Below are 26,851 nucleotides of genomic sequence, written 5' to 3'. Positions count from 1 at the left end.
TTTCCCACCCAAGTAAGTAACGTGAAATGGGGCCGGCGGCCGTCCTCGGTCTTCAGCGTGAACGACTGTCCCTTCCAGGCTCTCGAGGCTGTTTCCTCCTTTGATGAACACGTCTCCAGGCTACTCTGTTTCTTCTCAAGTTGACAAACTGTTCTCAGGAAGTGGAAGCAGAAGTTTCCTTGTCCCTATCGCGGCCGCGGCCTCGGAAATGAAACCTCAGCAGCTCCGTGGCCGGGGAACGCCAGGAGCGCCGGGGACACCGAGCGTCGGGAACGAGCCGTCTCCCTCCGCAGGCGGCACTCCCTAAAAACTGACCCGCCACCCAGTTTTTTCACTACCCCAAACTCCAGAGCTCAAGTAAACAGAAACTTTTCGTGGCCCCAATTTCATTAGCCTTACAGCTTTTCCTTCAATAACTCATTTTACGGGTCGTTACAATGTCCCGAGACAGGGAAACTCCCTGTGACCCTACCACCTGCGCCCGCCGTCCTCACCCGGCTCTGCGCAGGCTCGAGCTCTAACAGGTGAGTTCCCAGCACCCAGGGCGCTTCTGCACGACCACGCTCCCCTTTCCACTTTTTCAGTCAAAGCCAAAACCTCAGACAATCACTGTCAACAGTGTTGCTTCCAGTTGACCTTTCTTCTAATAGACGGATACATTTGTTTTGATGGTGAATATTCCAAACAGGAAAGGACAGACACGATCAGAAACCTTGTATCCATCCTGAGAGTCACCGATGGGCGCTTTGCCACATTGTTGCTGAAATGGTTTCTGAAACAGTTTTAAGGAAACTGTCGGATTCCAGAGTAACCGGGCCCTAGAGCCAGCCGACGGACGGCACTGCCAGTCACCTTGGTCCCCTCGATCGTCCACTGGATGTATCCTCGTGGCATCGAAAAAAGAAAAACTGAAACTTCAGCTTCCTGACTGAGGTCCAGAGTGGCCATCCCTTAACGTGAGGCTTCCTCAAGTCCGTGGCCACGCCGCAAACACCCCCTTCGTCACCTCTCTCCAGCGACACTGGCTTCCTCGCTGTTCCCTGCACACACCTGCCAACCCTGATGGCCCTTCTGCGGGGACATTCTTGCCCCAGATACCCGCCTGACCAACTCCTTCGTCTCCCTCAAATCTGGGTGCGAATGTGACTCTCTGTGACACCTACCCGGTGCCCCGCGCCTCCCGCCACAGTGCTCGACGCGGACTCGTTCTGTCCACCGAACACTGTCCGTGTCCCATGCAAGGACGCGAGCTCCAACCGCAGGCCTCTTCGTCTTGTTCAGGGCGATCGCGAGCGGTGCCCGGCAGTCAGTGCTCAGTAACGCTGTGGCTGGCAGCAGGGACTCTATTCACACGAGCAAGAAGGGCCCTGCTAGCCGCCGAAGCCTGGACGTTCCCCAAGGCAGGGTCCGACCTCCCCACACGAACAGACCTCAGGAAGGTCCGCTGGTGACAGGAGCCACGCTCAGTGGGCGACAGCAAGGAGCAGACGCAGAAGACGGCGGTCGGCGGGCGCCACTACGGGGAGCCTGCGCGGCGACATCCTCACGCTGGCAGCATCTCCCTCTGCCTCCCTGGCCCTTCCAGCAATTGGCAGCTACCCCCACTTTCCTCCAGGAGACCATAAAGCCAAAACCCTGACTATACAACCCGGATAAGCAACCTACACAACAAGAAAGTGTCTCACCTCCCACAGTGGTGTGTTTCTACCTTGAAATGAAATAAGAACCGACAATCTCCAAGGTCCCTCCGGGCCCTCTGGTGCGTATCAGCTGGGAGTCTGACCTGAGCCCTCTCCGGCCTCCGTAGCTCAGGTCAAGCACCACGTGGCCAGTGAAGTGGCTCAGGGCCCAGCGAGCCCAGCGGACCTCCCGCTTGCACCACAGGCTTCAGGACAGTCACGGGGAGAGCTGAACACGGTGCCACACACCAGTGACGCAAGGGCCACGGCCGATGAAACTCCTTGGGGTCTGGCACCTTCCCGATGCTTCAGCCAACTTCTCTCTAAGCCTACAGCACTCCACGCGGGCACTGCGGTCCCATTTCACAGATGTGAGAGCCAGAGGCCTGGCTGCAGCACGGCCTGCCCGAGGTCACAGGCCACCCAATGACACGAGGCCTGTGTCCCCCCCGACTCATGCAGCCTAATCTGACACCCCCAAGGGGGCAGGAGAAGAGGTGGAGGCGGGCACAGCCCAGGCCGGGGCCACAGGCCACGCGGTCTCCCCGCAGGTCCCTGACTCCTCTGATGCTGAGCAAGCAGCTCACCTCCCTGCACGCGGTTTTCTCGTCTCTAAAATGGGGACAAGACCACCCACATTATTGTTGGGCGGCAAGAATTTTTTTTAAAAAAATGTAAAAGTGTCCAGCACAGCGCCTGGCACCTGGGCCTTTCTTTTTTAAGGACCTGCACTCCAGATCAAAGCACAGAGCGAACGAACTGCCGGCCTGGGGACAGAGCTCCCTCGCGCCCGCCCCCAGGGTGTGTCCACAGTGTCATGCTCCCGTCAGGCACTGGACAGCTCCCGACATCCCACTGGTCCAGAGGCAGTGGGCTGGTTGTCCTGGGACCTCAGAGACACGTGAACCACACTCACACTCACACACACTCAGTCACACACACATTCACACACGCACTCACCCACACTCACTCACACCCCCACACACTCATACACACTCACACACACAGTCACAGTCACACCCCCCCACACACGCACACTCACCCACACTCACCCACACTCACTCATCCACACTCACACCACCCACACTCACACCCCCACACACTCATACACACTCATACACACAGTCACACTCACACATTCACACACACAGTCACACCCCCCACACACGCACACTCACCCACACTCACACCCCCACACACTCATACACACTCATACACACAGTCACACTCACACATTCACACTCACAGTCACAGTCACACCCCCCACACGCACACCCACCCACACTCACACTCACACCCACACTCTTACACACACGCACACTCACCCGCACTCACTCATCCACACTCACACCCACACTCACACACTCACACCCACACTCTTACACACACACTCTCACATTCACCCACACACTCACACACTCACACCCTCTCACACCCTCTCACACGCTCTCATATGACATTTTCAAGCTGTGGGTAGCTATTCCTTTCCAAGGGAGAGGCAAGGGACCAGACCACAAAAGGGGGGGGAATCACTGGTTTGTTTCCTTAAGACGTCAGAAAAGTGAAGTCAAGGCCGAGGCCGTCATCTGTCAGGTGACCTCTGACTCAGGGAGCAGGAGGAACCAGCAGCAGGGCCCTGGGCTGCGGCCGCCCCGTGGACAGGCCGCCCCTGCTCGGAGGGGCCCATTCAGCTGAGTCTCTCTCTCCAAACCCCTCCTGGTCTCAGGTGTGTCAGGCGGGGAGGCCCAGTCACTTTCTGCAGAGTCCAGAAGGAATATTATTCCAGCTAATTGGAGGAATCTTGGAATAACTTACAATGTAGGGGTTCAAAGTTCAAAAACAACCTCGTCTCTGTAAATTCAGTCTGTCTCCGGTTTCTGCTCTTTTTTAAACCTTCCTCCTCGGTCTGGTTGGTTCAGTCTGAAAGTGACTTGGGTTTTCTAGGATCTTCTGACATGAAAGTGAAAACATTCCAAGTCCTGACCGGGCTGCGCGTCTCGATCGCAGGGAGACCGCGTGCTCCCAACCAGGCCGGGGCTTCCGCTGGCGTCCACGCAGCCACCGATACCACAGCCCAGCGAGACACAGGCCCACTGAAGCAGGCACTCACTGACCTACGGCAGGGCCCACCGGGCGGACAAGACCCCTGCCTTCCAGCTGCCCCAGGAACGCAGCTCGCCAACCCGAAAAGCGACGCCTCGGGAGCCGGCGCCCGCAGATGAGAACTGTGGAAGCCGCCACAGGAAGACACGCGTGTCCTCAGCGCTCCCACCACGGCACCTGCCCGAGTCTGGAAACTCCTTCTCCATACAAAGGTGTCTGCCCTTCCCCCCGCCCTCCCCTGCCCTCCGGTGGGTGCCCCAAACTCCAGAGTCAGCGACTGGGAAAACCTGAGCATCTTCATTAGCTGAGGGAACCCGGCCTGCGCTGCACAAAATCAGAGAAGCGACGACGTCGGCCTCAACGGGAAACACTGGCTGCGACGCCCCCTCCCGGGCTGCGCTGAGCATTCCCTGCAGACATGCAGGCGCAGTCCCCAGCCTGCAGTAACGGCTCCTAAACTGCCCCGGCCGGAGCACGGCCACTCCAGGGCCACCTGTCTGTCACGTCCCATTTCGTTACTCAAGGGCACCCCCTTTCCAGAAACGGTGGCACCTCCCCGTGGTCCTCGGTGGTGTCCGTGAGAACAGGGACACACGCTACTCACTGGAGGGAAAACCACGGAAGAGGGACGGTCCCGTCTGGGAGGGTGGGTGAGCGAGCTCTTGAGGGAGGTTCACCAGACGGGGGTACAGGACGCCAGCCCACGTGAGCTGCAGCAAGGAGGGGGCATCGGCCACATCCTAACAGCAGGCGACGCCTGGGTGTGAACCCCAGCTCCACCATTATGACTGCGTGGTCCTGGGCAAGGGACGGGCCCGCTGTGTGCCTTGGTTTCCCCGTGTGTAAAGTGGGGCTGAGAAGACTGCTTCCCCCTCAGGATTACTCTGAGGATCAGTTCTTTTAAATATTAAATATATATTTTTAATTGGTTGGGGGTTTTTTTAAGTGATTTGAGAAAAACATCGATGAGAGAGAAACATGGATTGGCTGCTTCTGTAGGCCCCATGCTGGGGATCGAGCCCACAGCCCGGGCATGTGCCCTGACTGGGATCAAACTAGTGACCTTTCAGTGCACAGGTCAACGCCCGACCAGCTGCGCCACGCCAGCCAGGGTGGGGATCAGTTCTTTTGTGCCCAGGCACCCCCGGCGGCCTGGCACACAGCAGGCGCCCGAGGGGCTCGGCAACCGACCAGCACAGCCACGCTCTGCAGAGCCCACCCTCACGGGACTCCTCCCACCGCCCACTGCAGGTCCGTCTTGGGGGAAGCGTGCCTACACCACGTGACACAGTTCAACTTTAAACTTCCCCAGGGACTTCCCTGAGTCGCCCATTTCACCGTCACCTAAGGAGGCAGCCCGCAGCGCACGCGCCGGCCCCCACAGACCCCCTCAGGTTCCCACGGGCCGACACGCTGCGTCTCTGCGACACCGGCAGCGAGTGGCCAGAGCCGGACGGCCAGCCCAGCCCCGTCTAGGCTGGAATCTCTCAGGAGTCGGGCGGTGCAATTACGTCCTAAGATAATTAGCTGCGCTAAGTCATGAGCCACCCGGCCCCCGGCTGCTACAGACGCCTCTGCCGGGGAGATGCTTCGAGCAGCAGGTGAGGGTCCCGCACACGCCTCCTGCTGCATCGCACCCGCACCCTGGGCCAGCGCCAGCCGCTCTCGGACAACAGGCACAGCAGAAGCGGGGCCTCCCGCCCCCAACTGTGGGACTCTGCATTAGGAGGGATGCAGCACACGTTCCACCCTAAACACCCCTCCACTGTTAACGAGAGAGAGGAGGCAGGGCGTCCAGGATTCCTACGGAGCTACTCTGAGACGAGGCCCCTCACCCCACCTTTGCAGGCCAGGCTGCGCTGTTGGCAAATTCTCTTCACGTACCAGATCTCCAGTTTTCCCCTCAACCTCGTCTACCGTGAAACAGAAAACACGGCATCTTAATCCTGAGATTTTCGCAAAGAGTGCCTGCCCCTTCGTCTGGTTAGAATTTCTTGATTCATGCAAAGGCCCCAAACGCTACAGTCCCTCAGCGGGGGGACGTGATCACCGCGTGCCTGGGGTAGGTCCCACCTGTGCTCGGAGGCTTGGGCCCCTAACAGCCATAGCAGGTCAGCAGGTCCCGCCACGGCCCCCCCAGGCTCCCCCGTCACCCACCAAGCAGGGCGGACACAACAGCTCTTCCGTGCGGCCTTTTCCTGAGGAAGGAAAAACTAACACCAAGACAGAATTCCCCCACCCAGGACTCATCACTTTCTTGCTAACCACAAAATTCTGCCTAAATCTGTCCCACATAATAGTGTTTCACTCAGTTCCTCTTTCTCTGAATTGACACATTTTACCTTGCAAATCGCATGTGTGAGTGTGTGTGAGAGACGGACTGTAAAGACCAACAACCCAAACTACCGAATCAGAACGTGATACGATCCTAAAAAAAAGTGACGCTAAGGACACCATCCTATTGGAAATCGGAGCCCTTTCGACACGGCACAGGTGACAGACACTGGGAGGCAAAGAGAAATCAGTCTCTTCCCAAGGAAGCGTGGGGGGGGGGCAGGGCTTTGCCCGCATGAAAACAGAACGCCGAGGCGTGAGTTAACCGCAGTCCGGTGGGTGCAACCTCCGTGGCGGCTCAGTGGGTTCCGACGGACGTGCCCAGGCAGCAGGAGGCGCGGAGAGCGCCCGAGCCGGGTGGGCAGGCGCGTGTGCTGCCCGGGAGCGCGGGCACCGGGGCGCTCTGACCTCACCCCACAGACGGCAAGGAGGCGTCCCGAGGCTCTGCGGAGACAAACGGCTCCCCGCAGAGCTTCCGGCCGGGGGAATGAATGGAACGCTGCAGAATGAGCTGACGGAGGAGAAAGAAGCCAGGTCCCCCTGCCCCAGGGACGGGGTCCCGGTGCACAGGGCAGCGGGGAGCGGGCTGGACACGAGGCGCGACCGGTACGTGTGCACGCTCGGTGTGCGATGCCATCCGAACAAATCAGACGGGACAACCAAGCACAAGGCACGCTCCTCTCTGCCGTTCCTATTCTAAGGCGCGGTCGCTGAGTTTATAACTTCAACGGGGCCCCGACATAAGCCCTCACTGTGCCCCGTCCGGGAACAGAATGTTCCGGTCAGTCAGCTATTTCAGTGTAAAATCCACATAGGTTTCTATGTCCAAAATACAAAAAGAACCGCTATAAATCAAAAAGAAAGAAAGACAATCCCATAAGGAAACAGGCAAAAGAGAGGAACGGTCAGTTCAGAGGGCATCCAAGGTGAAATTATTACAAGAAACTAAACCTCAAGGAACGAATGAATAATCAGGGAAATGCCGACCGAAGCAAAAATGAAATGCTTTCTTAGTTGTTCTAAGTCTGAAGGAAGTTTTAAAAATGGTATTTCTTGCTCGGCCAGCGTGGCCCCGCGGTAGAGCATCGACCTAGGATCCGGGAGATCGCGGTTCAATGCCCGACGAGGGCCCGTGCCCGGGTTGCAGGCTCGATCCCCAGTGGGGGGCGTGCAGGGGGCAGCCAGCCCGTGACTCTCCCATCACTGATGCTTCTATCTCTCGCTCGCCCTCTTCCTTCCTCTCTCTGAAATCCATAAAAACGTGTGTTAAAAAAAAAAAGGTATCTCGTGCTGACGAGCTTATGGAAGGAAGCTTTTAGTACATCGCTATCCCAGTATAACCTGGTCACTGCTCCCCGAGCGGGTAAGTTGTCAGTATCCATTAAAGCAGAGAGCGTGCAAACCCTACAACCCAGCAGTTCCACTCTTAGGGTATCCATCAGCCGTCGCGGGCAGAGTAACGGACCACAGGACGCCGACATCCTCACGCCCGAGCCTGTGACTCTATTGGGTTACACAGCACAGGGGAAGGAGAGCTGCACCTGACCTTAGGCTATGGCGTGGGCCGTGGACCACGCAGGTGGGCCCAGTGGAACCCGGGACCCTCACACGTGGGCCAGGGGACAAAACAGAGAACCAGAGATGACGGCCTGAGAAAGACGGGGCCCGGGGCTGGAGAAAGGGGACATCAGCCGGGGATCGCAGAGGCCTCTGGAGGCTGGGAAAGGCCAGGAAGGGGAGTCCCTCCTGGAGCCGCCAGAGGAAGGCAGCTGCCCCGGCCACGCCTGGGTTTTAGCCCAGGAAAACCCATTTCCAACCACTGACCACCAGAGCTGGGCGGTGATAAATGTGTGGAAGTGACTACAGGTGTGATAACTGATACCGTAGCGGCAGGAAACACTCCCCCAGGGAAAGACGGGCGGTGCGGAGGAGGTGTGGGTTTTACGTACGTGTAAAATATAAAAACAGGACTGAAAAGATCCATCCTGTCTCCTCTGGTGGACAGGAGCGTGTGGGGCTGGAGGCTGGGGCGGCTGCAGTCCCCCAACCTCAGCCTTTGACAGTGAACTTTGGGCTGAGACTTTAACTTAACCTACAATGTTACTTTCCTAGAAGAAAATGTGTGTGTCCATGTGCTGTATAAATAAAAGTTCAACCTTTAGAGGGCTGTTGAACAGCTGTTTCAAAGAATTAAAATATGATAAAATGTGCTAAAAACCAGGGTGAGCACGGTCATTTTGTCCTGACAGCCCCAAAGGTGCAAGAGATCTAGGCCTGAGGGTCCCCACAATTAGTGCTCACGATGGGTGCCGGCCGGGCGGACACAACACCAGAGAAGAGGGAATTAGCTGCATGTCCGTAAACCACAACTACTTCTTCAACGGCGACAATGGGCCTCGGGTAAGGTGTGAGACACACATATCAGGCTAGGACAGAATTCACTGTCAAAGGCTGGGGTTCGGGGACTGCAGCCCCACTGGCCCCCTAACCACCGGCGGGCAGGGCCTCTGGGTTAGTTCTCCCCGAGCAGTAACAAGCCTTTCCCTCCGCCTGCCCCGCCTGGGGATGGGAAGGTCTGGAAGGGCGGAGGCCACAGGCTGGCGCGCCCGTCGGTGGCGCCCACTTTGAGGCGCCCCTGAGGCAGGACTGCGCCCTGGAAACTGAGCCCTTCTCAGGAAGCCGCCGGCCCCGGGAAGCCCCGGGAAGTCACCGCAGGGCAGCCGGGGAGCTCGACACAACCGTAAACGACCAGGGCGAGGCCTGAGCGTGGCACCAGGGCAGCCCCCGTGCCTGCAAGGAGGGGGCTCCGGGCTCCGGGCTCCAGCCCCGCAGCCTCGATCCCACCCCCGCGCCCCTTAGCCTCCGGGGCGGCCGCCGGCCCCTGGAGGGAGCGATCCCCGCGCCGCCGCCACCCAGGGGCGCTGCGCAAGGAAGGGGAAGCGCACCGGCCTCCCGGGCGCGCGTTCCCAGGTGCCGCCGGCCGCGGGGTCCAGGCCGCCCTCCTGCGGACGTGGGGGCGGGTGGCCCAGGCTGGGCTCAATCGCGTGACGTCAAGAACACACTGTTCTCATCAACTGCGAGGCCGTCACAGGCTTCCCCTTGCAGCGGTCCCGGGGGAGGAGACGGCCAGTGGGGGGACAGGGGGACACAAGGGGGCTGCCGCCCAGACCCCGGCGCGCCCCGGGTCTGCCCAGCCCTCAGGCCAGCGGATGCCACGCTCGCGAGGACACGAAGAGGCCTCCAGACCTCACTTTAAGACTGGGACACCCTGCCTGGGGCACCCTGCCTGGGACACCTGCCTGGGACACCCTGCCTGGGGCACCCTGCCTGGGACACCTGCCTGGGATACCCTGCCTGGGACACCCCGCATGGGACACCCCGCCTGGGACACCCCGCCTGGGGCACCCCGCCTGGGGCACCGTTCCAGACCCCAGCGGAGTCCCCCAACTTTGTGGCCCCGCCAAGCAGAACCGGCGCCCGCGCCCACCGACCCGTCCTCCGCGGCCAGAGGACCGGAGAGCCCGGCCTCCCGCGGTGTCAGTGCCGACGCCCGTCCGCCCAGAAGCGCGCCCGCGGGCCAGCGGGGCGGGAGACAGAGCGCGCGGATCCCGAGCGCGCAAACTCCTGCCCGAGCCCCGCAAGTCCGGGCGCGGCGCCCACGCGGCCCCGAGGCGTCTGGGCCACCCCAGGGAGCGGCGGGCAGGAGCGCGCGGCGAGGCGCCCACCTGGACAGGGGCTCGGCTCCCAGGCCGCGCCCCCGGAGCCACGCGCGCCCCTGGGAGGGGGAGTGGGGACTGCGCGGGGCGCGGGGGGAGGAAGGGCGCCGAGGGCCGCGGGGTCACCGGGGTCGCGGGCCCGGGGGCGCCGCCCGCCGGCCCCGCAGCGTTACCTGCCGCGGGTGGGTCCGCCTCCTCCTCTGCCTCCGTCTCAGGTGCGGCCGAGACCGCCGCGGGCAGCGGGTCCATCGCACCGCCAGTCATGTGAGCGCGCGCCACGTGACCTCCACGCCCGCCTCCGCCGCGCGCCGCGCGCCCCGCGCCCGCCCCGCCCCGCCAGGCCTGGCCCCGCCCACGCCCGCCCCGCTTGCGCCTGACCTGGCCCGGTCCATGCCCCGCCCACTCCCCGGACCTGGCCCCGCCCACGCCCGCCCCGCTGTGCCCGGCCTGGTCCCGCCCCGCCCACGCCCCGCTGCGCCCGGCCACGCCCACGCCCAGCAGCGTCCGGCCCGGCCACGCCCAGCAGCGTCCGGCCTGGCCCCGCCCACGCCTGGCCTGGCCCCGCCCCGCTGCGCCCGGCCCCGCCCACGCCCGGCCCCGCCCACGCCCGGCCCCGCCCACGCCCGGGTAGTTCAGCGCTGCCCGGGCCACGCGGCCCGGGACTGGGCCCGCGCGCGCTCGGGGCCCGCGCCCCGCGTCCTGCGTGCCTCGCTTGTCGCCCCGGGTGGGCCGCGGGCGCCGACTCCGTCCCTGCCCGCGCTCGGCCACCTGCCCGCTGGCTCGGTCGTCACGCGCTCAGCCCCTCGCCCCTTCCCCGCCATCTCCTTACCCGCCTACCACGCACCGCCCGTCCCGCGCTCGCTCGCCCGCCCACCCGCGCTCTCCGTCCGGCGTCTGCCGGCTCCCTCGTCCACTCACCCGCTCGCTCCAGTCCCCCCGCTGCCGCCGGGAGGTCGCGCAGGCCTGGGCTGGGTGCTCAGGCGACCAGGTGCTACAGGTGCCTTCCAGGTGGTGAGGACCGACGGAGGGACGGGGGACCGGGACGGAGCGCGCGCCCGGGCTGTGCCCAGACGGCTGTGGGCTCACCGCTGAGGAGGGTCTCCGGCGCCCAGGGGTGAGGGAGCCCGGATGGGGTGGAGCCTGAGCTGATCCCCGCGGGACGGGCGGAGGAGGGAGCGGAGCGAGGGCCCTGAGGCATCACAGGGCTGCAGGGCTGTGGTCCGGCGCTGCAGGTGGGGAGGCGGGGGCGGAAATGGCAGAAGAGGGAGCTGGAGGGGTTGGCGGTGCGCCGTCAGGGTCGGCCTTGTTTCCAAAGTCTGCGTCGGGACCTGCGGATGCTGAGGCCTGCCCATGCCAGGGAGTCATGCCAGTCAAGAGCCCAGACCCCTGCCTGGGTCCTAGGAAGAGTCCCCAAGTGGCCAGTTCCCCTTGCTATAGGTACTGGACCCTGCCTCACTTGCAGGCCACCACACTTAGGACACTCTGGTCCCAGCACATCAGGGCATCTGTGGGAGCTGGCACCATCCGTGATGCCCCCCACACACCATAACCCAGGAGGCGCTTCTCCAGGTGTGCAAATAGCCTTCCCAAGTGACAGCGGGACACTGCAGGGCCCTGTGACACACACTCATGTCTCTGCTTCCTTCCCCACCCTGGGCTTCCTTTCGGCTCAGCAGGGCCCCTGGCCCCTGACTCCACCGGTGTGTACGTCCATCCCCTGTCCCCCCCCACCCCCGTCCCCCCATCCCCCCTGTCGTCCCTGTCGTGTGTCCCCCCCCCCAGCACACACCCACAGAGCTTACTTCTTGATACTATTTGCTACATACCTCTGCCGCCAGTAGATTGTAACAAGTCTATTAGATGTTTAAAAGTTCATTGCCCTTTGGAAACTAAAGCATTATGCGAGGATAAAATTAGACATCACTCAAGAACAGCAAGCAGGGTATTAAATGTATTGTTTCATTTGGGCGCCCCTGACCCGTGGTCACCAGCCTTGAGTTCAGTGGCTCTGGGTCTTGTCTGAGCTTCCTAATCGCCTGGGGGGGGGGGGGGCGTTCGGATAAACTCTGCCTAGACCACACCTGACAAATCCTGATTTAATCACTCTGGGGTGTGGCCTGGACTTGGGATTTTTTTTTTAATGTTTTTATTGATTTTTAGAGAGAAAGGGAGAGGGGGGGAGAGAGACATCAATCAGCTGCCTCCTACATGCCCCTCCTGGGGATCAAGCCCACAGCCCAGGCATGTGCCCTGACCGGGTATCGAACCTGCGCCCTCTTGGTGCACAGGTCAGTGCTCAACCACTGGGCAATACTGGCCAGGGTGGGTTTTGGGGTTTTTTTTTAAAGCTCCCCCAGGCGATTCTAATGTGCAGACCAGGTGGAAGACCACTGCTCTGAGTTGGAAAGTTTGTTTCATTCCCTCAAACATTTCCCGAGTGTTTTCTAGGCCCCGAAGTTTGCGTGGCAGTGGGAGAGGGGGTTGGGGAGGGACCGCAGGGATGACCAGGGGACGTCCCGCCTCCAAGCTCCCGATGGAGCTGAACCGGATGGAGCGAGGCTAGGGGTGGGCACGAGCCCCTGGTTCTGAATGCCAGGAGGAGGGGCAGGCACCCCTAGCGGTGAGCAAGGTCGTGGGGAACTGCGCCGAGACCCGCCTGCCTGTAGCCTCGGTAGCTCCTCACTCAGAAGCCTAATAATTACACTATTTCCGTGTCGCTTGGATGAGTCAGTGGCAGGGTTTCTGATTTTTAGGACCTTTAGATTCACGGCAAGCATCCCGTTCTGTGGAGACTGCCTGTGTGTCCTTTGTGTCAGCTGTACTGCATGCATCGCTTTCCACTTAGGAACATGACAGCTGTCGACGAAAACTCGCAGACCTGGCGTGCTGAACACCGACGCCCGGGCCTCCCGGCACAGGTGGGCGTGCAGGAAGGGGCTCCGTCAGTCACCCGACAAGAACCCAAGGATTCCCATCCTGCCAGGGACCTTTCAAAGGACTGGCTGAAATGCTCTGAGGAGTAAGTATATCCTAGAAACGTGAATACCGGTTCACGTACTGCTCAGGATGGGCTGTGTCACATTGCGGGAACAATCTCAGCACTCGGTGACCTGGAACCACAAAGAGATGGCACTCACGGTTGGCACTCGGAACCCAGGACCACAGAGCAGCCCCTGCCATCTTGAACTTCTGCTGAGCTTTAAAAACCCCTCAAAACAAAGGTCCCCGCACGAGCTCTCCTTCCCAGGGCACGCCCGTGCCTACCCCTTCCCTCCCCCCCAGGCACACGTCTCCAAACTCTAGGGTCCCCACAAAGCTTACACCCAGGGCAGCAAAGAGCAGGGGCAGTTCATCCCGGGCAAACCCCCTGAACCTGTCGCCAAGGCCCCTTTTTCTCTGACTTCTTAGTGAGCCAAGCGGCCCAGCCGAGGCTCATTTCCCCGGCCCTTCCTTGTGTCACTGCCCCCAGCTGTAATAAATGTTCTCTAAAACTCACCTGGACTAGTGTTGTGAGATTTTTCCTGCGCAAAGTCAGCAACACTGCCGGCTGGCTCTAGGCAGACCTGCCAAGGGCCAGGTCCCCTTTCCAGTAATGCTGTGACCTCCAGGTAACCGAGGCCAGAGAAGCCCAACGCACTCAGATGGCAGAGCCGGTCAACAGAAGGGCTGGGAAGCAACCCCATACTGCTGGGACCAGAGACGCCCTCCGCCCCTGTGGCACCCCCCGATGCGACGACGCCAGCCAGCCATTGCCCCTCGACACCCTGCGTCAGGGAATTCTGGTCGGCCCACCACGTCTTGTTTCAGGAGGTTTGGTATGGAGGCTGCCTACAGCTCTGCCAGTTACGGTGGGAGAGGAGAGGGGACTCTAAAAGCAGAGAAAATGATAATTCATTAAGCATATGAATAGCCTCAAACATTTATACACTTATTATGTGGCAGGCCCTGTGCTAGGCGCTGAACCAGTGTCATCTGGTGACAGTCACGCTGTCAGGCCTGCGGTGACCCTGGGACACCGTCCAGGCCGTGCCTCTCAGGTATTCGTCCTGAAATTCCCACCTGGATAAGAGACTCGCTCGTGTCCTCCAGGAAACCCCAGGAAGGTTGAGACGTCTCTAAAATGTTGGCTTTCCTAATTAGATTTGGACAAGCTACTTAACCTCCCTCTGCTTCAGTCTGCTCATGTGTAAAATGAATATATTAGTATTACTTACTCTGGCCCTGGCCAGTCTTGCTCAGTAGTTAGAGCGTCAGCCTGTGGACTGAAGGGTTGTAGGTTCGATTCCAGCCAAGGGCACGTACCTGGGTTGCAGGATCAATGCCTTGCCCAGGTTGGGCATGTGCAGGAGGCAACCAATGGATGTGTCTCTCTCCCCCCGACATCTCTCTCTCCCCCTTCCACTCTCTCTGAAAAGCAATGGAAAAAATATTCTCAGGTGAGGGTTAACTATATATATACATATATGTATATATATGACTTACTCCAAAGGGTTTCCCCGAAAGGTTAAAGTTTAACTATGAGCTGATGCAGAAGCACCTTCACCTTTCCACAAACGTACAGAAGTGCTGGCTAAACCCTTACCCCCCAAAATGTTCGTATTACGTTGCTGGAGTCAAGAGCAAGATGGTGCCAGTTACAGGGTGAACAAAGCTGAGCGAACACCGCGCACGGAGCTTCCAGAAATAACAAAGGTCTTAGGAACCCGGGTTAAGGCGAGAGGGGTGGAAGGCTTAGGTCCCAGCAAGGGTGGGAAATGGGCCTGAACGTCCTAGATGAAATCAGGAGGAATGAAGCGATAACCTACCAGCCTCTAGAAGCAGCCTGGAAGCTGGCTGTCCCCACAAGACCAAGTAGAAAAAGAAGACACCCCGAGGCCACTCCACACCTGGTCACCCAAGAGAAATAAAAGCGCATGTCCACACACACACAAAGAGACTCATTCTTAGAGGTGCTGGAGGAAGGCCCCAGAGGTCTGCATTCAGGGTGGATTCTGAAGAACTGACACGTAGCTCATTCAAATGCGTTAGGGCTTTAGCTGGAAAGACTTGCGCACACGGGCAAAGCGGCTGCTCCCAGTGGCGGTGGCCGGGGACCATCCCCACCCTCGCAGGACAGGGCCTCTTTTTTACAGGGGTTAATGCTAAAAGCATGTGGTGGGGCGGCAGGTAGACCACCAGGAAGAACAGCGCAGGTCTAAGTTAACGGATAGCGCCGGGCGGGCTTCGCACTCTGTGCATTCATTAGCCTCCTTCTGGGCCCGACTTTATCTCCGGGCTTTATCTCTGGGCGGCATTCCAGCTGTCCCGCCGCCAGCCAAGCCTGAGGCTACAGAGTTAACCAGTTGCAAGGAAGGTTAATCAGAGAGTCCGGCATTCCCCGGACGCCTTTGCTGCTGGAGCCCCCTCCAGAAGCCTCATTCAAGTAGCTAAAAACTGGAGAAACCCAAGTGCCTACGAGCAGTAGGCCGGGTGACATGGTGGAGGGTCATTCAATGAAATGCCACACTTCAGCGCAAACGCGCAGAATGCCCATACGGTGCCCGAGGGGGGTGTTGCTCTAACAAATACCTAAAAACCGGGCTGGCTTTGGAATTCAGGAGCGAGTGGAGACTGACAGGACTTTGAGAAGCGTGATAGGAAAAGCCCAGGTTGCCTTGAATAGATAGTTGGTCACGGCTCTGCTAGTAAGGACTCAAGAAAGTGAGGACCGTGGCACAGAAAACCTGTCACCCTAGGTGACATATACCATGGGATGGAAAACCTGTGTCACTCTAGGTGACACACCTGAATGGCCATAAATGGGCCATTGGTAGAAACATGAACACTGAAGGCACTTCTGGTGGCGCTCGGAGGAAATGAGGGTGTCATTGGAAACTGCGGGAATAGTAGGGGAGAGCTTGGCTAAGTCGGGTCCTACAGGTAAAGGGAAAAAAACCGTCCAGGCTACAGAAGACAGTAAAACAGGAGACGCCCGGTCGGGACGTGTGCTTTGGAGAGAAAGCCTGGGGCTGGCCGGACAGCCGTCTTCTGGTGCCTGGGAAGAAACAAAGGTCACAGCATCCAGTCCCACAGAAGGGCTTTATAAAAAAATCTTAATTTTTTTAAATTAAATTTTTAAACTTGATTTTAGAGAGAGTGGAAGGAGAGCAGAGAGAAACACCCACTTGTTTACACATTTGTTGGTTGCTGCTTGTACGAGCCCCTGACAGGGGAGCCAGCCCGCAACCTTGGCATATCGGGAGGGTGCTCCAACCAATGGGCTACCCGGCCAGGGCGGGATTTTTTTTTATTTTATTGATTTTGAGAGAGAGAGAGAGAGAGAAACATCGATGGGAAAGCGATACGACGATCGGTTACCTCCTGCACATCCCCTACTGGGGATCCGTCGCGAAACCTGGGCAGGTGCCATGACTGGGAACCGAAGCAGCAGCCTTTTGCAGTAAGAAACATTCAAACCTGTGAAGAATCAAACATTTAACGTAAGAAACATTCAAACCTGTGAAGAATCAAACATTTAACGCAAGAAACATTCAAACCTGTGAAGAATCGTTGTCAGTTTATTTAAAGGTTTGAGATAACACTCTGAAGAAGGGCAGTGTTGCTCCTTGATTTACACATTTCAATCCAAACGGTGGGTTCCATGAAGACCTAAGTGGGCTGCGTGAAGCCCACGGGTGTGGATGCGGGAGGCGGGAGGCGGGAGGGGGGAGGGGAACCCCTGGGGGTGGGTGAAAAGTGAAATGATAGACACAGGCGGCTTTTCCTTCGGTAGGTGCAGGAGGTTCTCTGTCAGCAATTAACGTAACAATGAGAATTTGTGGTCCCCGCCCCGGGGCACTGGGTTGTGCCCTGAGGGGTCTGGAAAACGCAGAGTCACCCTCACATTCCAAAGGACTGTTATCTCAGACGCAAAAGGCCAGAGACGGCTCAGTTAAGGTCAAGACGGACCTTTGTCAGGGAAGAGACCGGCCTAGGACATGACGACCCACCATAAACTGCTTTTAGTCAAAAAAGTTTTCATTTCAGACCATCCTGTGTATTTACTTTAGGTCTCTGAGTTTGCAAGGCCGCCAGCAAGCCTCCCCTGAGCTCGTCAGGTTAGCATGGGGGGGGACTGGGGGGCCCTTTCCGTCCACAGGGGCACAGGATGGTGCCCAACCAACTGAGCCACCCGGGCCAGGGCAGGAAGGGCTTTTGGAGAGGATAGGTCCGTGCCATCTCGGCAGAAGCAAACAACAGACGAGTTATTCAGGGACGACTGGGGACGACCCTCCTTTCTCATGATGTCCCTGGGAGACCCACAAGGTTCCCGAGCCCGTTATGTCAGCAGAAACACTGCCCACCTAGACGGGGAAAGACGAGATGAAAGAAAGCTGCCCACCCTCAGCAGGCAGGAGACAGGCCGACAACGCCAGGCCTGCGACCCTCCAGGAAAAAGGAAGGAAAACTCAGGGAGGAGCCAGGGCCCAGGGGGCAGAATTCCTAGCATAACCTTCAGCCTTGGAGGGTAATTCCTAGGCCTGGAAATCTTACTGGCTGCTCCTTGGATCTCAAAGTAGCTTCGGACTGGGGCCTGCGGTTCCTTCCAGGTTCTCCCTTTGTGACGGGGAATTGGGTCTGTCACACACCCACTGGATGTGGGGATCAGATCACTCGCTTTCTAAGTGCACAGAAGGAAAGGAATTTTGCCTGGGGATGAATCTGCAAGGAGCCTCACCCACAGCTGATTTACATTATTTAGGTGATGAGATTTGGGACTTTCGAGCTACTGAGATTTATTTTATTTTTTATCTTAAAAATGTGTCTTTATTGATTTCAGAGAGAGGGAGGGAGAGGGAGACAGAAATGTCGTTGGTCGGCTGCCTCCTGCAGGCCCACCTACTGGGGATCGAGCCCACAAACCGGGCACGTGACCTGCACCAGGGATCGAACCTCGATCTCCTGGATCCTAGGTTGGTGCTCAACCTCTGAGCTGCTGAGATTTAGATGAGATTTAGAATAAATGTATTTTGCATACTCGATGGATGTGAATCTTTAGGGGCCAGAGGAGGCAGCCGATCAATGATTCTCTCCCAACATTGATGCTTCTATCTCTCCCTCTCCCTTCCTCTCTTTGAAATCAATAAAAACATATTTTAAAAAAAAAAAGATTAAGGTTGTAAACTTATGTTAGGTGCATTTCACCACACTTTAAAAAACAAACAAAACTACTTCCTCACAAAGGAAACTCCTGGTCCTGATGGCTTCACTGGTGAACTCTATTGAGTTTTTAAAGGAAAAATCACAGCGATCTTGCATAAGCAGGGCTTCTTCCAGGAATGTAATTTTGGTTTAATTATTCAAAAAATCAGTATAGCCCGGCCGGGCGTGGCTCAGCGGTTGAGCGTCGACCTAGGATCCAGGTGATCTGGGTTCGATTCCCGGTCAAGGCACCTGCCCAGGTTGCGGGCTCGATCCCCAGTCGGGGTTGTTCAGGAGGCAGCCGATCAATGACTCTCTCCTCATTGATGTTTCTATCTCTCTCTCTCCCTCTCCTTTCCTCTCTCTGAAATCAATAAAGACATATAAAAAAATAAAATAAAATAACTTAAAAATAATAATAAAAATAAATCGGTATAATTCACTGTATTAACAGAAGAACCGTATGATCACCTTGTATGCAGAAAATATAAAATTCGGGGGAAAATTAATGCAAAAAAATGCAACAACAAAAAGCCAAAACATTGGACAAAATTCAACACCCGTTCATGACATAACTCTGCAAACTAGGACTATAAGGAATTTCTTCAACCTGATCGAGAGCATCTATCAACCCGAAAGCCTCCGCACCTAACAGCCAAAGCTGAACACTCCCCGGGATCAGCGATAAGGCGAGATGTGCGCTTCGCCCTCGCCTCTGCTCAGCCCTGACTGGAAAGGAAGATGCATATGGAAGTATGTAGGAAACGCGAAGGAACCTAAAAACAAAACTAAAAAACACAACTAGAATTAGATACGTGAACTTACCCAGCAGGCGGGATGCAAGACCAATACACAAAAACCAACTGCGTTTCCACGTAGTAGCAACAGGCCGGTGGGAAATGAAATTAAGAACAAAGCACTTTCCCGTTTGTCCGACCCCGTAGGATGTACCACCCTGAGAGTGAACCTGTTGGGGGGATTCGCCAAGGGGCAGATGCACGAGGCCTGTTGAGAGCTAACCACAGATTTACTGAAAACCACCTGGGTGCAGGTGGGGGAGGCTCAGGGGGCAGTCACCACCCCAGGAGGCAGACACTGCTTTTCGGGGGCTTAGTCCCACGGGAGGGGGAGTGGGGGGTGCGGAGCTGGGGAAGGAGGTCAACCGTGGGTTTTTTTTCTGTGTTCTTTCTGTGGCTCCTGGAGTAAGATACAGGTGTTCTCGCCCGTCATTTGCGGTTTGGCAGGGGCCTGTGGTCACTCTGTGGTTTGTCGGTTGCCAAGTTCCTGCTTCTGCGACTGCTTCTGCCGAGAATGGGAGTTTGCCAGGGACCTTATCGAACCCTAAGGTAAACTGTGAACCTGAGTAGCGGCCCAGGCACGTCCCTGGTCACCAGGCCCCACTCCGGCCTGCGAGCTGATGAAATGGGAGAGGCCGCTGTGCGTGCTGGGGCAGGGAGCTCGTGGGAAATCTCCGCACCTCCCTCCCAATTTTGTTGGGAACCTTAAATTGCTCTTTAAAAAAAAAAAGCCTTGCCCTGGCTGGTTTGGCTCAGTGGTTAGCGCGTCGGCCTGTGGCTTGAAAGGTCCCAGATTCAGTCCCGGCCGAGGGTGCGCACCCGGGTTGCAGGCTCCATCCCCGGCCGCAGGCGAGGGGGCTTCGGGAGGCCGCCCATCAACGTCTCTCTCTCCCATCGGTGTTTCTCTCCCACTCTCTCTGAAAAAGCTGTGGAAAAATACCTTCAAGTGAGGATTAAAAAATAAAATTTAACAAAAGTCTTTTTTACTGATCAGTTGATTTGATTTTTTTAAAAATATATTTTTATTGATTTCAGAGAGAGGAAGGGAGAGGGAGGGAGAGAAACATCAATGAGGAGAGTAGTTGATCGGCTGCCTCCTGCACACCCCCCGCCCGGGATCCAGCCCCCACCCGGGCATGTGCCCCGACCGGTAATCGAACCTTCCACCTCGTGGTGCCTCGGTCGACGCTCCACCGCTGAACCACGCCAGCTGGGCATTAGTTGGTTCCTGTATGTGCCCTGACCGGGGGTGGAACTCGAAAGCTCGTGTACCCGGACCACGTCCTAAGCACGGAGCCACGCCGCCCAGGGCCTTGCGTTGGCCTCCACGAGCTGTAGTTCCCAGGACAGGGCCCGAAGTGGGATTTCCCGTCATGAGGCGCCTGCATTCCAACCTCCTAGACGTGAGCAAACTGTCCTTCGAAGAATCTCCACCAACTCTCCCTCCAGTGCCTGGGGATATTCCCGGCTCTCCTTGTCTCGTGGGCATGACGGGGCATCCACGTAACTGGTGTTTGAACGTGCGTTTCCCTGGGGGGGGTGGATTCCCAGTGTAAGCAGAGAGGGAATGAGTCTCCTGGAGGCTGGGACTCCAGGCCCACGGCTCAGCCGGCAGAAGGGAGCCGCTCGTGCCCAGAGCTCACCTGAGTCCCGTGCCCAGGCCCAGCCGCCAGAGCTCAGCTGGGCACTGCAGGCGGCTGTCCCTGGGGGCAGGAGCCCGCAGCCCCCGCGGCCCTGAGACTGGGATGCAGGTGCCCTGCGCCCCGCGAGCCAGCTCCCGTCCACTGCGAGCCTGGCTGGGCGCAGCCCACATCCCACCTTCTGCACCGAAGAGACTTTCCCAACGAAGGGCGCTCCTCGGGGAAAGGCCCAGGCACCGCGGATGAGAATAATATCAATACCCACCGCACCAGCTCGTAGCAAGGCGAGCGGCCTTCACACGCTCAAGCCCAGAGTCCCTGCCCCGCCGACTGCCCACTCACCCCTTCGCCTCTTTCAGGGGGTCCGTCTTTTTCATAGTAAGGCGATGAGTCCTTCCTAAATCCTAGGTCACCACCGCGAAGCCTGTTCTCCCTGTCAAAGCCCATCCCTCCGGCCTGCGCCTCACCTTCGTGCCTGTTCCTGGTGCCCGTGGTCACACGAGCTTGTTGCTCTGGCACTTAAAGTCCTGGGTATGTTTCCCACGTCCGGCGTTCCCTGGGCCTCCCTGGCCTGAGAACATGGCTGTTCGACGGGCTACTTGGATGAACTCTTCTGGTGAAACAACTAAGGTGCTGAGTAAAATGTAAAACCCATCTTATCAAAATCACCGATGAGCTGCAAGAAAATAACCACTAGAAAGAACTATCATTGCCATACATAAAGAATTAAGATCCGAGGGAACGTAGGGGCATTTGCCACCCTGGGTGACCTTGAGCTCGACCTTGAGCTTCGGCTAACGGCCTCATCATATGTGGAAGAAGTTAAAGATCAGGGTCTCTACAACCTCGGGGATATGATGGAAAATATATTATCCCTGCCCGGCTGGCGTGGCTCAGCGGTTGAGCATCAACCTGTGAACCTAGAGGTCACGGTTCAATTCCGGGCCAGGGCACATGCCCAGGTTGGGGGTCCGATCCCCAGTTGGGGGCTGCAGGAGGCAGCTGATCAATGCCTCCCATCACTGATGTTTCTCTCTCTCTCCCTCTCTGAAATCAATACAAATATATTAAAAAGAAAAAAAGACCAGGGTCTCTACGACCTCGAGGGTATGATAGGAAATATATTGTCCCTTAAAACTGGGCACCCCCAAAGGCTCTTCATGGTAGCACTGCCTGTAATACAAAAAAAACCCAAAAACCCAAAAAACAAGAACAGCCCACTTTGCTGTCACTGTGGAGTGACAAAAAAATTGCGTCTCTGTCCACGTAAGCACGTGAGTGGGAACAGCACCTACCGAGATGGACGACCTTGAAAACATCGTCTGTGGGAGGACAGACAGGGCAGAAGGCCGTGTCGTGTGTAACGTACTAGGTGTAATATACTATCCACGTTTGCATCGGCGCAGAGGAGGGCGGCAAGCTGAGGAAATGAGTCCCCTCGGTGGACGTGTCGACGCCCCCAGGGTCCCGGCGGGGACACTACACTGCAGCTTTGCACCATTTGGGGAAACAGGGCAGTCTCATCTCTCACAACTGCACATCAATCTAAACGAAATCAATAAAAATTTCATTAAAAATGCCAGTGTGTGTGTGTGTATATATGTGTGTATATAAATGTATACACAGACTTTGAAAATTATAAAGGCAGCATTTGTTAAAGTACATTTCATTTTCAAAACTGAGCTATCAGCTGTCAAAATGTGTATACATTTTTTTGGGACAATACATATATTTAATATATATTACAATATATAACCTATAACATATACTATATGTAACCTATACTATATAATATATATTTATCTTTTTAATCTCTGAGGATATTTTTTTCATTGCTTTTCACAGAGAGTGAAACATCAATGTGAGAGACACATCGACTGGTTGCCTCCCACAGGAGCCCCGGATCGAGCCTGCAACTGACATCCAGGCCCTTGGCTGGAACCAAACCCGGGACCCTTCAGTGTGTGGGCGACGCTCTAACCACCGAGCCAAACCGGCCGGGGCAATATCTATCTATCTATCTTCTATCTATCATCTATCTATCTATCTATCTATCTATCTATCTATCTATCTATCTATCTATCTATCATCTATCTATCATCTATCTATCTATCATCTATCAATCATCTATTTATATCTATCATCTATCTATCTCTATTCTCTATCACCTATCATCTATCATCTAACTATCAATCATCTATCTATCTATATCTATCATCATCATCTATCTCTATTCTCTATCACCTATCATCTATCATTTATCATCTATCTATATCTATATCTACATATCTTACTTCTAGACACGTGATGGCTTCTTCTGAGGAGGGGAGAAAACAGGATTTAGGGGCCTTCAAATCCTTGTTTTTCCTTGGAAAGACGCCTGAGGCAAACGTGATAAACTGTAAGCATTTAAAAACCTGTGGGGGGGCTCACAGAGCAACAGACAGGTCCTGTAACACAGGAGCCCCGCCTGAAACCTGCACGCTCCCACTAGCTGCCGTCGCCCCAGTACGTGTAATGGGGTGCTAAGAAAACCTGGGTGTGGGGGAGCCGCGTGTGCAGACTCCTCTGCACCTCTGTCAGCGATGCCCACGAGCTCTTTGGGAAGACGGGGCGCCGCGCAGCTCCGCCCGGCCCGCTCCTGCTCCTGCCTCACCCCTGTCGCTGTCCCGAGGAAGCCACACCGCGGCCGCCGCCTTTAAAGACGCCGGCAAGACGCCCGTGGAAGCTGAGGTGGTCGTTCACCGAATGAGAATGACTCTAACCAGCCGCCACGTCAAGTCTCTGGAGAAGGTGCGTGCGGACCTGATCAGGGCGTGAAGAAGAGCCTCAAAGTGCAAGGACCAGTCTGGACGCCCACCAAGACTCAGAATCCCCGCAAGGACACGCCCTGCCGGGAGGGCTCGAGACGGGCCCGCAGGCGACTCCTCGACGCGCACAGCCCTTCCGAGGCTGTTCCGCAGGCTGCTTCCATCAGTACCGAGCCAGGAGTCGAGGTGAAGTCACCACCGACGATGCTTAAATCCACCTTTCTGATGAGTCGACCACCCGCGGTTAAATTTTGTTGACTTTCATTCATGATACTGGCAGATCCTAGGGATACACAGTGTACTTTGAATTTATTGTGTTCCAGGTAGAATTGTCAGAATCAGATGGACAGGCGATGCTGGTCTGTGGGCCGCTAAACCAGTTTACATTTGGAATCATGGGACAGCTAAGTTCTATTTTACAATAAATGCGATCTGATCACTAAGGGGGAAAAAAATGCCAAGAGGCCCTGGCCAGGCTGCTCAGTTGGTTAGAGGGTCATCCCAATACGTCAAGGTTGCGGGTTTGATCCACGGTCAGGACACATACAAGAATCAACCAATGGGCCGGGCCGGCATGGCTCAGCGGTTGAGCATCGACCCATGAACCTGGAGGGCACTGGCTCAATTCCCCGTCAGGGCACACGCCCGTGTTTCAGGCTCGACCCCCAGCAGGGCCATGCAGGAGGCAGCCGGTTAACGATTATCTTGCATCATTGATGTTTCTCTCTCTCTCCCTCTCTCTGAACTCAATAAAAAAAAGAATATCCCCATTAAAAATCAACCAATGAATGAACGCATAAATAAGTGGGTAACAAGCTGATGTTCCTCTCTCCCCCAGGGTCGTCTGGGGGCTGAGTGAGTGAACCCTGTGGGAAGTCCGAGCGCCTGGCAGCTGGCTCCAGGGACCCCAGGGTACAGCCGGGACCAAGGTGGAAACACCCCCACCGTGTGGGCTCCATCGTGCTCCAAGCCGGCAGCAGTGACCCGAGTCACAGCCAGGAGACAGGCTCAGAGGCGGTGACGACGGAGTCGGTGAGGACCGTCTGACTCCTGACCTCACCCCGCATTCGAAGGAGAGGGTCGAACCAGCCCCTGCCGGGGCAGCGGTGTGCTTGGTCAGCCGCTGGAGGGGGGGTTTGGGAGGCTCGGGGGCCACACTGGACCCTTCAGTCCCTCAGGCCCTGCTCTGTCCCCTCCCTGCTCTGTGACCACAGAAACTGCCCCGTTCAGATAAACTGTCCCGGAGGCAGGACTGAGACCCCACCTGAGAGCCGCCTGCTGCGTCGGGGCTGGAAGGGGACCGGGCAGCCGGCTCGTCGACCGAGAGGGTGGACAGGAGCGCCGCCTGCGGGCGTGTCCCTGGACTCTTTCCAGGACCCAGCACCCGAAGGGCACCATTCACCCAAGAGCCCAAGGCCCGGTCAGTTCAGCACCCTTCTCGAGGTCACCCCGCCAGCTGGCAGGACATCGATGGCTTGAAACATTTTTTGTCTTTTAAAAACATCTGGTTGTGGTAAAGTATACGTAAGATAAAAGTTACCATTTAACCATCTCTAAGTGCACAGTTCAGCGGCATGAAGCACATCCACACAGCGGGGCAGCCGTCACCACCGCTCTCGTCTTCCCAAACCGGGACTGTCCCCACGAAACATGCACTCCCTCCCGGCCGGGGTGGCTCAGGGGTTGAGCATCGACCTGGGATCCAGGCGATCGGGGTTCGGTTCCCGGTCAGGGCACATGCCCGGGTTGCGGGCTTGATCAATGACTCTCATCATTGATGTTTCTATCTCTCTCTCCCTCTCCTTTCTCTCTCTGAAATCAATAAAGATATATTAAAAAAAACACCAAAAAACAAAAAACAAACAAAAAACCGCACTCCCCGTCCCACCCCCAACCCCAGCGCCCGCCCTCCTTTCTGTCTGTGGATCCGACTCCTCCAGGTCCTCCTGTTATTTGGAATAATTTCAAATTTACAGAACCGTGGCAAAGCGCGTTCTCGTGAGCCCTGATGCCAGCGTTTCACCCGTCACAGCGACGCTTAGCACGGCTCCGTTAACTAAACTCCAGGCACCGCTTAGGTTTCACCGGTTTTCCATGGACGGCCTGTGTCCGTCCCAGGATCCAACCCAGGCCGCCATGCCGCCCGTTTTCCGCAGTGAGTTTCACAAATGGTAATTGCCAACTCTGCATAAAAATGTGGAATAAAATACTGATGTCATAGGGAAGAGGGTAGGTGTGCGGACGAGCAGGACTGAAAGGTTTGTCACAGAACGTACCACCTGGTGAGGCAGGGAGCCCACCGCTCCCTTCACTGGCGGCGGTGACCCCGACGCGGCCTGGTCCCTGGCGCGTCCTGAGGCGGCCCTGCTGGCAGCGTCCAGCTGCACCTTTCTCTGGAAAGGGTTCCCAGTGCACACCCAGGCCCCCAGGCCACCCTCAGCCTGGAGCTGCCGGTGCGGACCGGCCTGGCCCCTCTGCCTCCAGCCACTGTCCTGCTCCATGGCTCGCAGGCTGCAGCTTGACCCCTTCCCCTGCCCAACACGGCCCCTCGCCCTGGCCTTTCTCGAAGGTCGTGCCTTCACGCCCCACGGAAACCGCAGATGAGGCTGGAAATGAGAGCTCCGACCTCTAGGATACACTCCGAGCTCCGGGATACACTCCGAGCTCCGGGATACACTCCGAGCTCCGGGGTACACTCCGAGCTCCGGGGTACACTCCGAGCTCCGGGGTAAACTCCGAGCTCCGGGGTACACTCCGAGCTCCGGGGTAAACTCCGAGCTCCGGGGTAAACTCCGAGCTCCGGGATACACTCCGAGCTCCGGGATAGACTCCGAGCTCCGGGATAGACTCCGAGCTCCGGGATACACTCCGAGCTCCGGGATACACTCCGAGCTCCGGGATACACTCCGACCTCTGGGATACACTCCGAGCTCCGGGGTAAACTCCGAGCTCCGGGGTAAACTCCGAGCTCCGGGATAGACTCCGAGCTCCGGGATAGACTCCGAGCTCCGGGATAGACTCCGAGCTCTGGGATACACTCCGACCTCTGGGATACACTCCGACCTCTGGGAAAGACTGGTTTTGCCTTTAGGAGAACGGTTGTGCCCCGTGCATGGGGGTCACTCCTCAGTCACGGGCGGGGACACCGTGTGGGGCTGAGCGGCTGCGGGGGGCCAGCTGGAGGAAGGGGCAGCGCCTCAGGCGCCCGAGACCCGGCCCTTTGTCTTCTCTTCCAGGTGAGGTGGAGCCCCGACGACAACGGGACGCTGACCGTCTGGGCTGTTTCCACCTGCAGGCCGGGCGCTCGGCACGTTCACAGTAACACCACCACCGTCACCGTCGCCCTAAGAACTGACATCTCCCCAAGCGGAGGCTCGGTCCCCGTTCAGCACTGACTTCCCGGCTCCCGGCCCCTTTCTAAGGGGAATGCAGGCGCCCCATCAGCGGTGCCCCCTGCAATGACCAAAGTACAGCCCCAAACGGGCCGGGCAGCGGGCTCAGTGGTGACGCGTCCTCCAGGGGACGGGGGGCTGGTTCCTGGGGGACAGGGGGGCTGGTTCCTTAGGGGATAGGGGGCTGGTTCCTGGGGGA

General features: G+C 57.4%; 1 protein-coding gene across 1 annotated transcript in view; it reads right to left on the bottom strand.

Moving 5' to 3' along the window:
* Positions 1–10,156, bottom strand: part of SNX8 (sorting nexin 8) — a 28,381-nt gene extending 18,225 nt beyond the window's left edge. The window contains exon 1 of the mRNA XM_081134498.1: positions 10,006–10,156. Coding sequence (XP_080990624.1) covers positions 10,006–10,096 — 91 coding nt within the window. The 5' untranslated portion in view covers positions 10,097–10,156. The remainder of the gene's footprint in view (positions 1–10,005) is intronic.
* Positions 10,157–26,851: the final 16,695 nt, after the last annotated feature.

The sequence above is a fragment of the Miniopterus schreibersii genome, assembly GCF_964146895.1.
Source record: "Miniopterus schreibersii genome assembly, chromosome: 4".
NCBI lineage: Eukaryota > Metazoa > Chordata > Mammalia > Chiroptera > Miniopteridae > Miniopterus > Miniopterus schreibersii.
The sequence above is the reverse complement of the archived record's forward strand: the minus strand, read 5'-3'. Positions and strand labels throughout refer to the sequence as shown.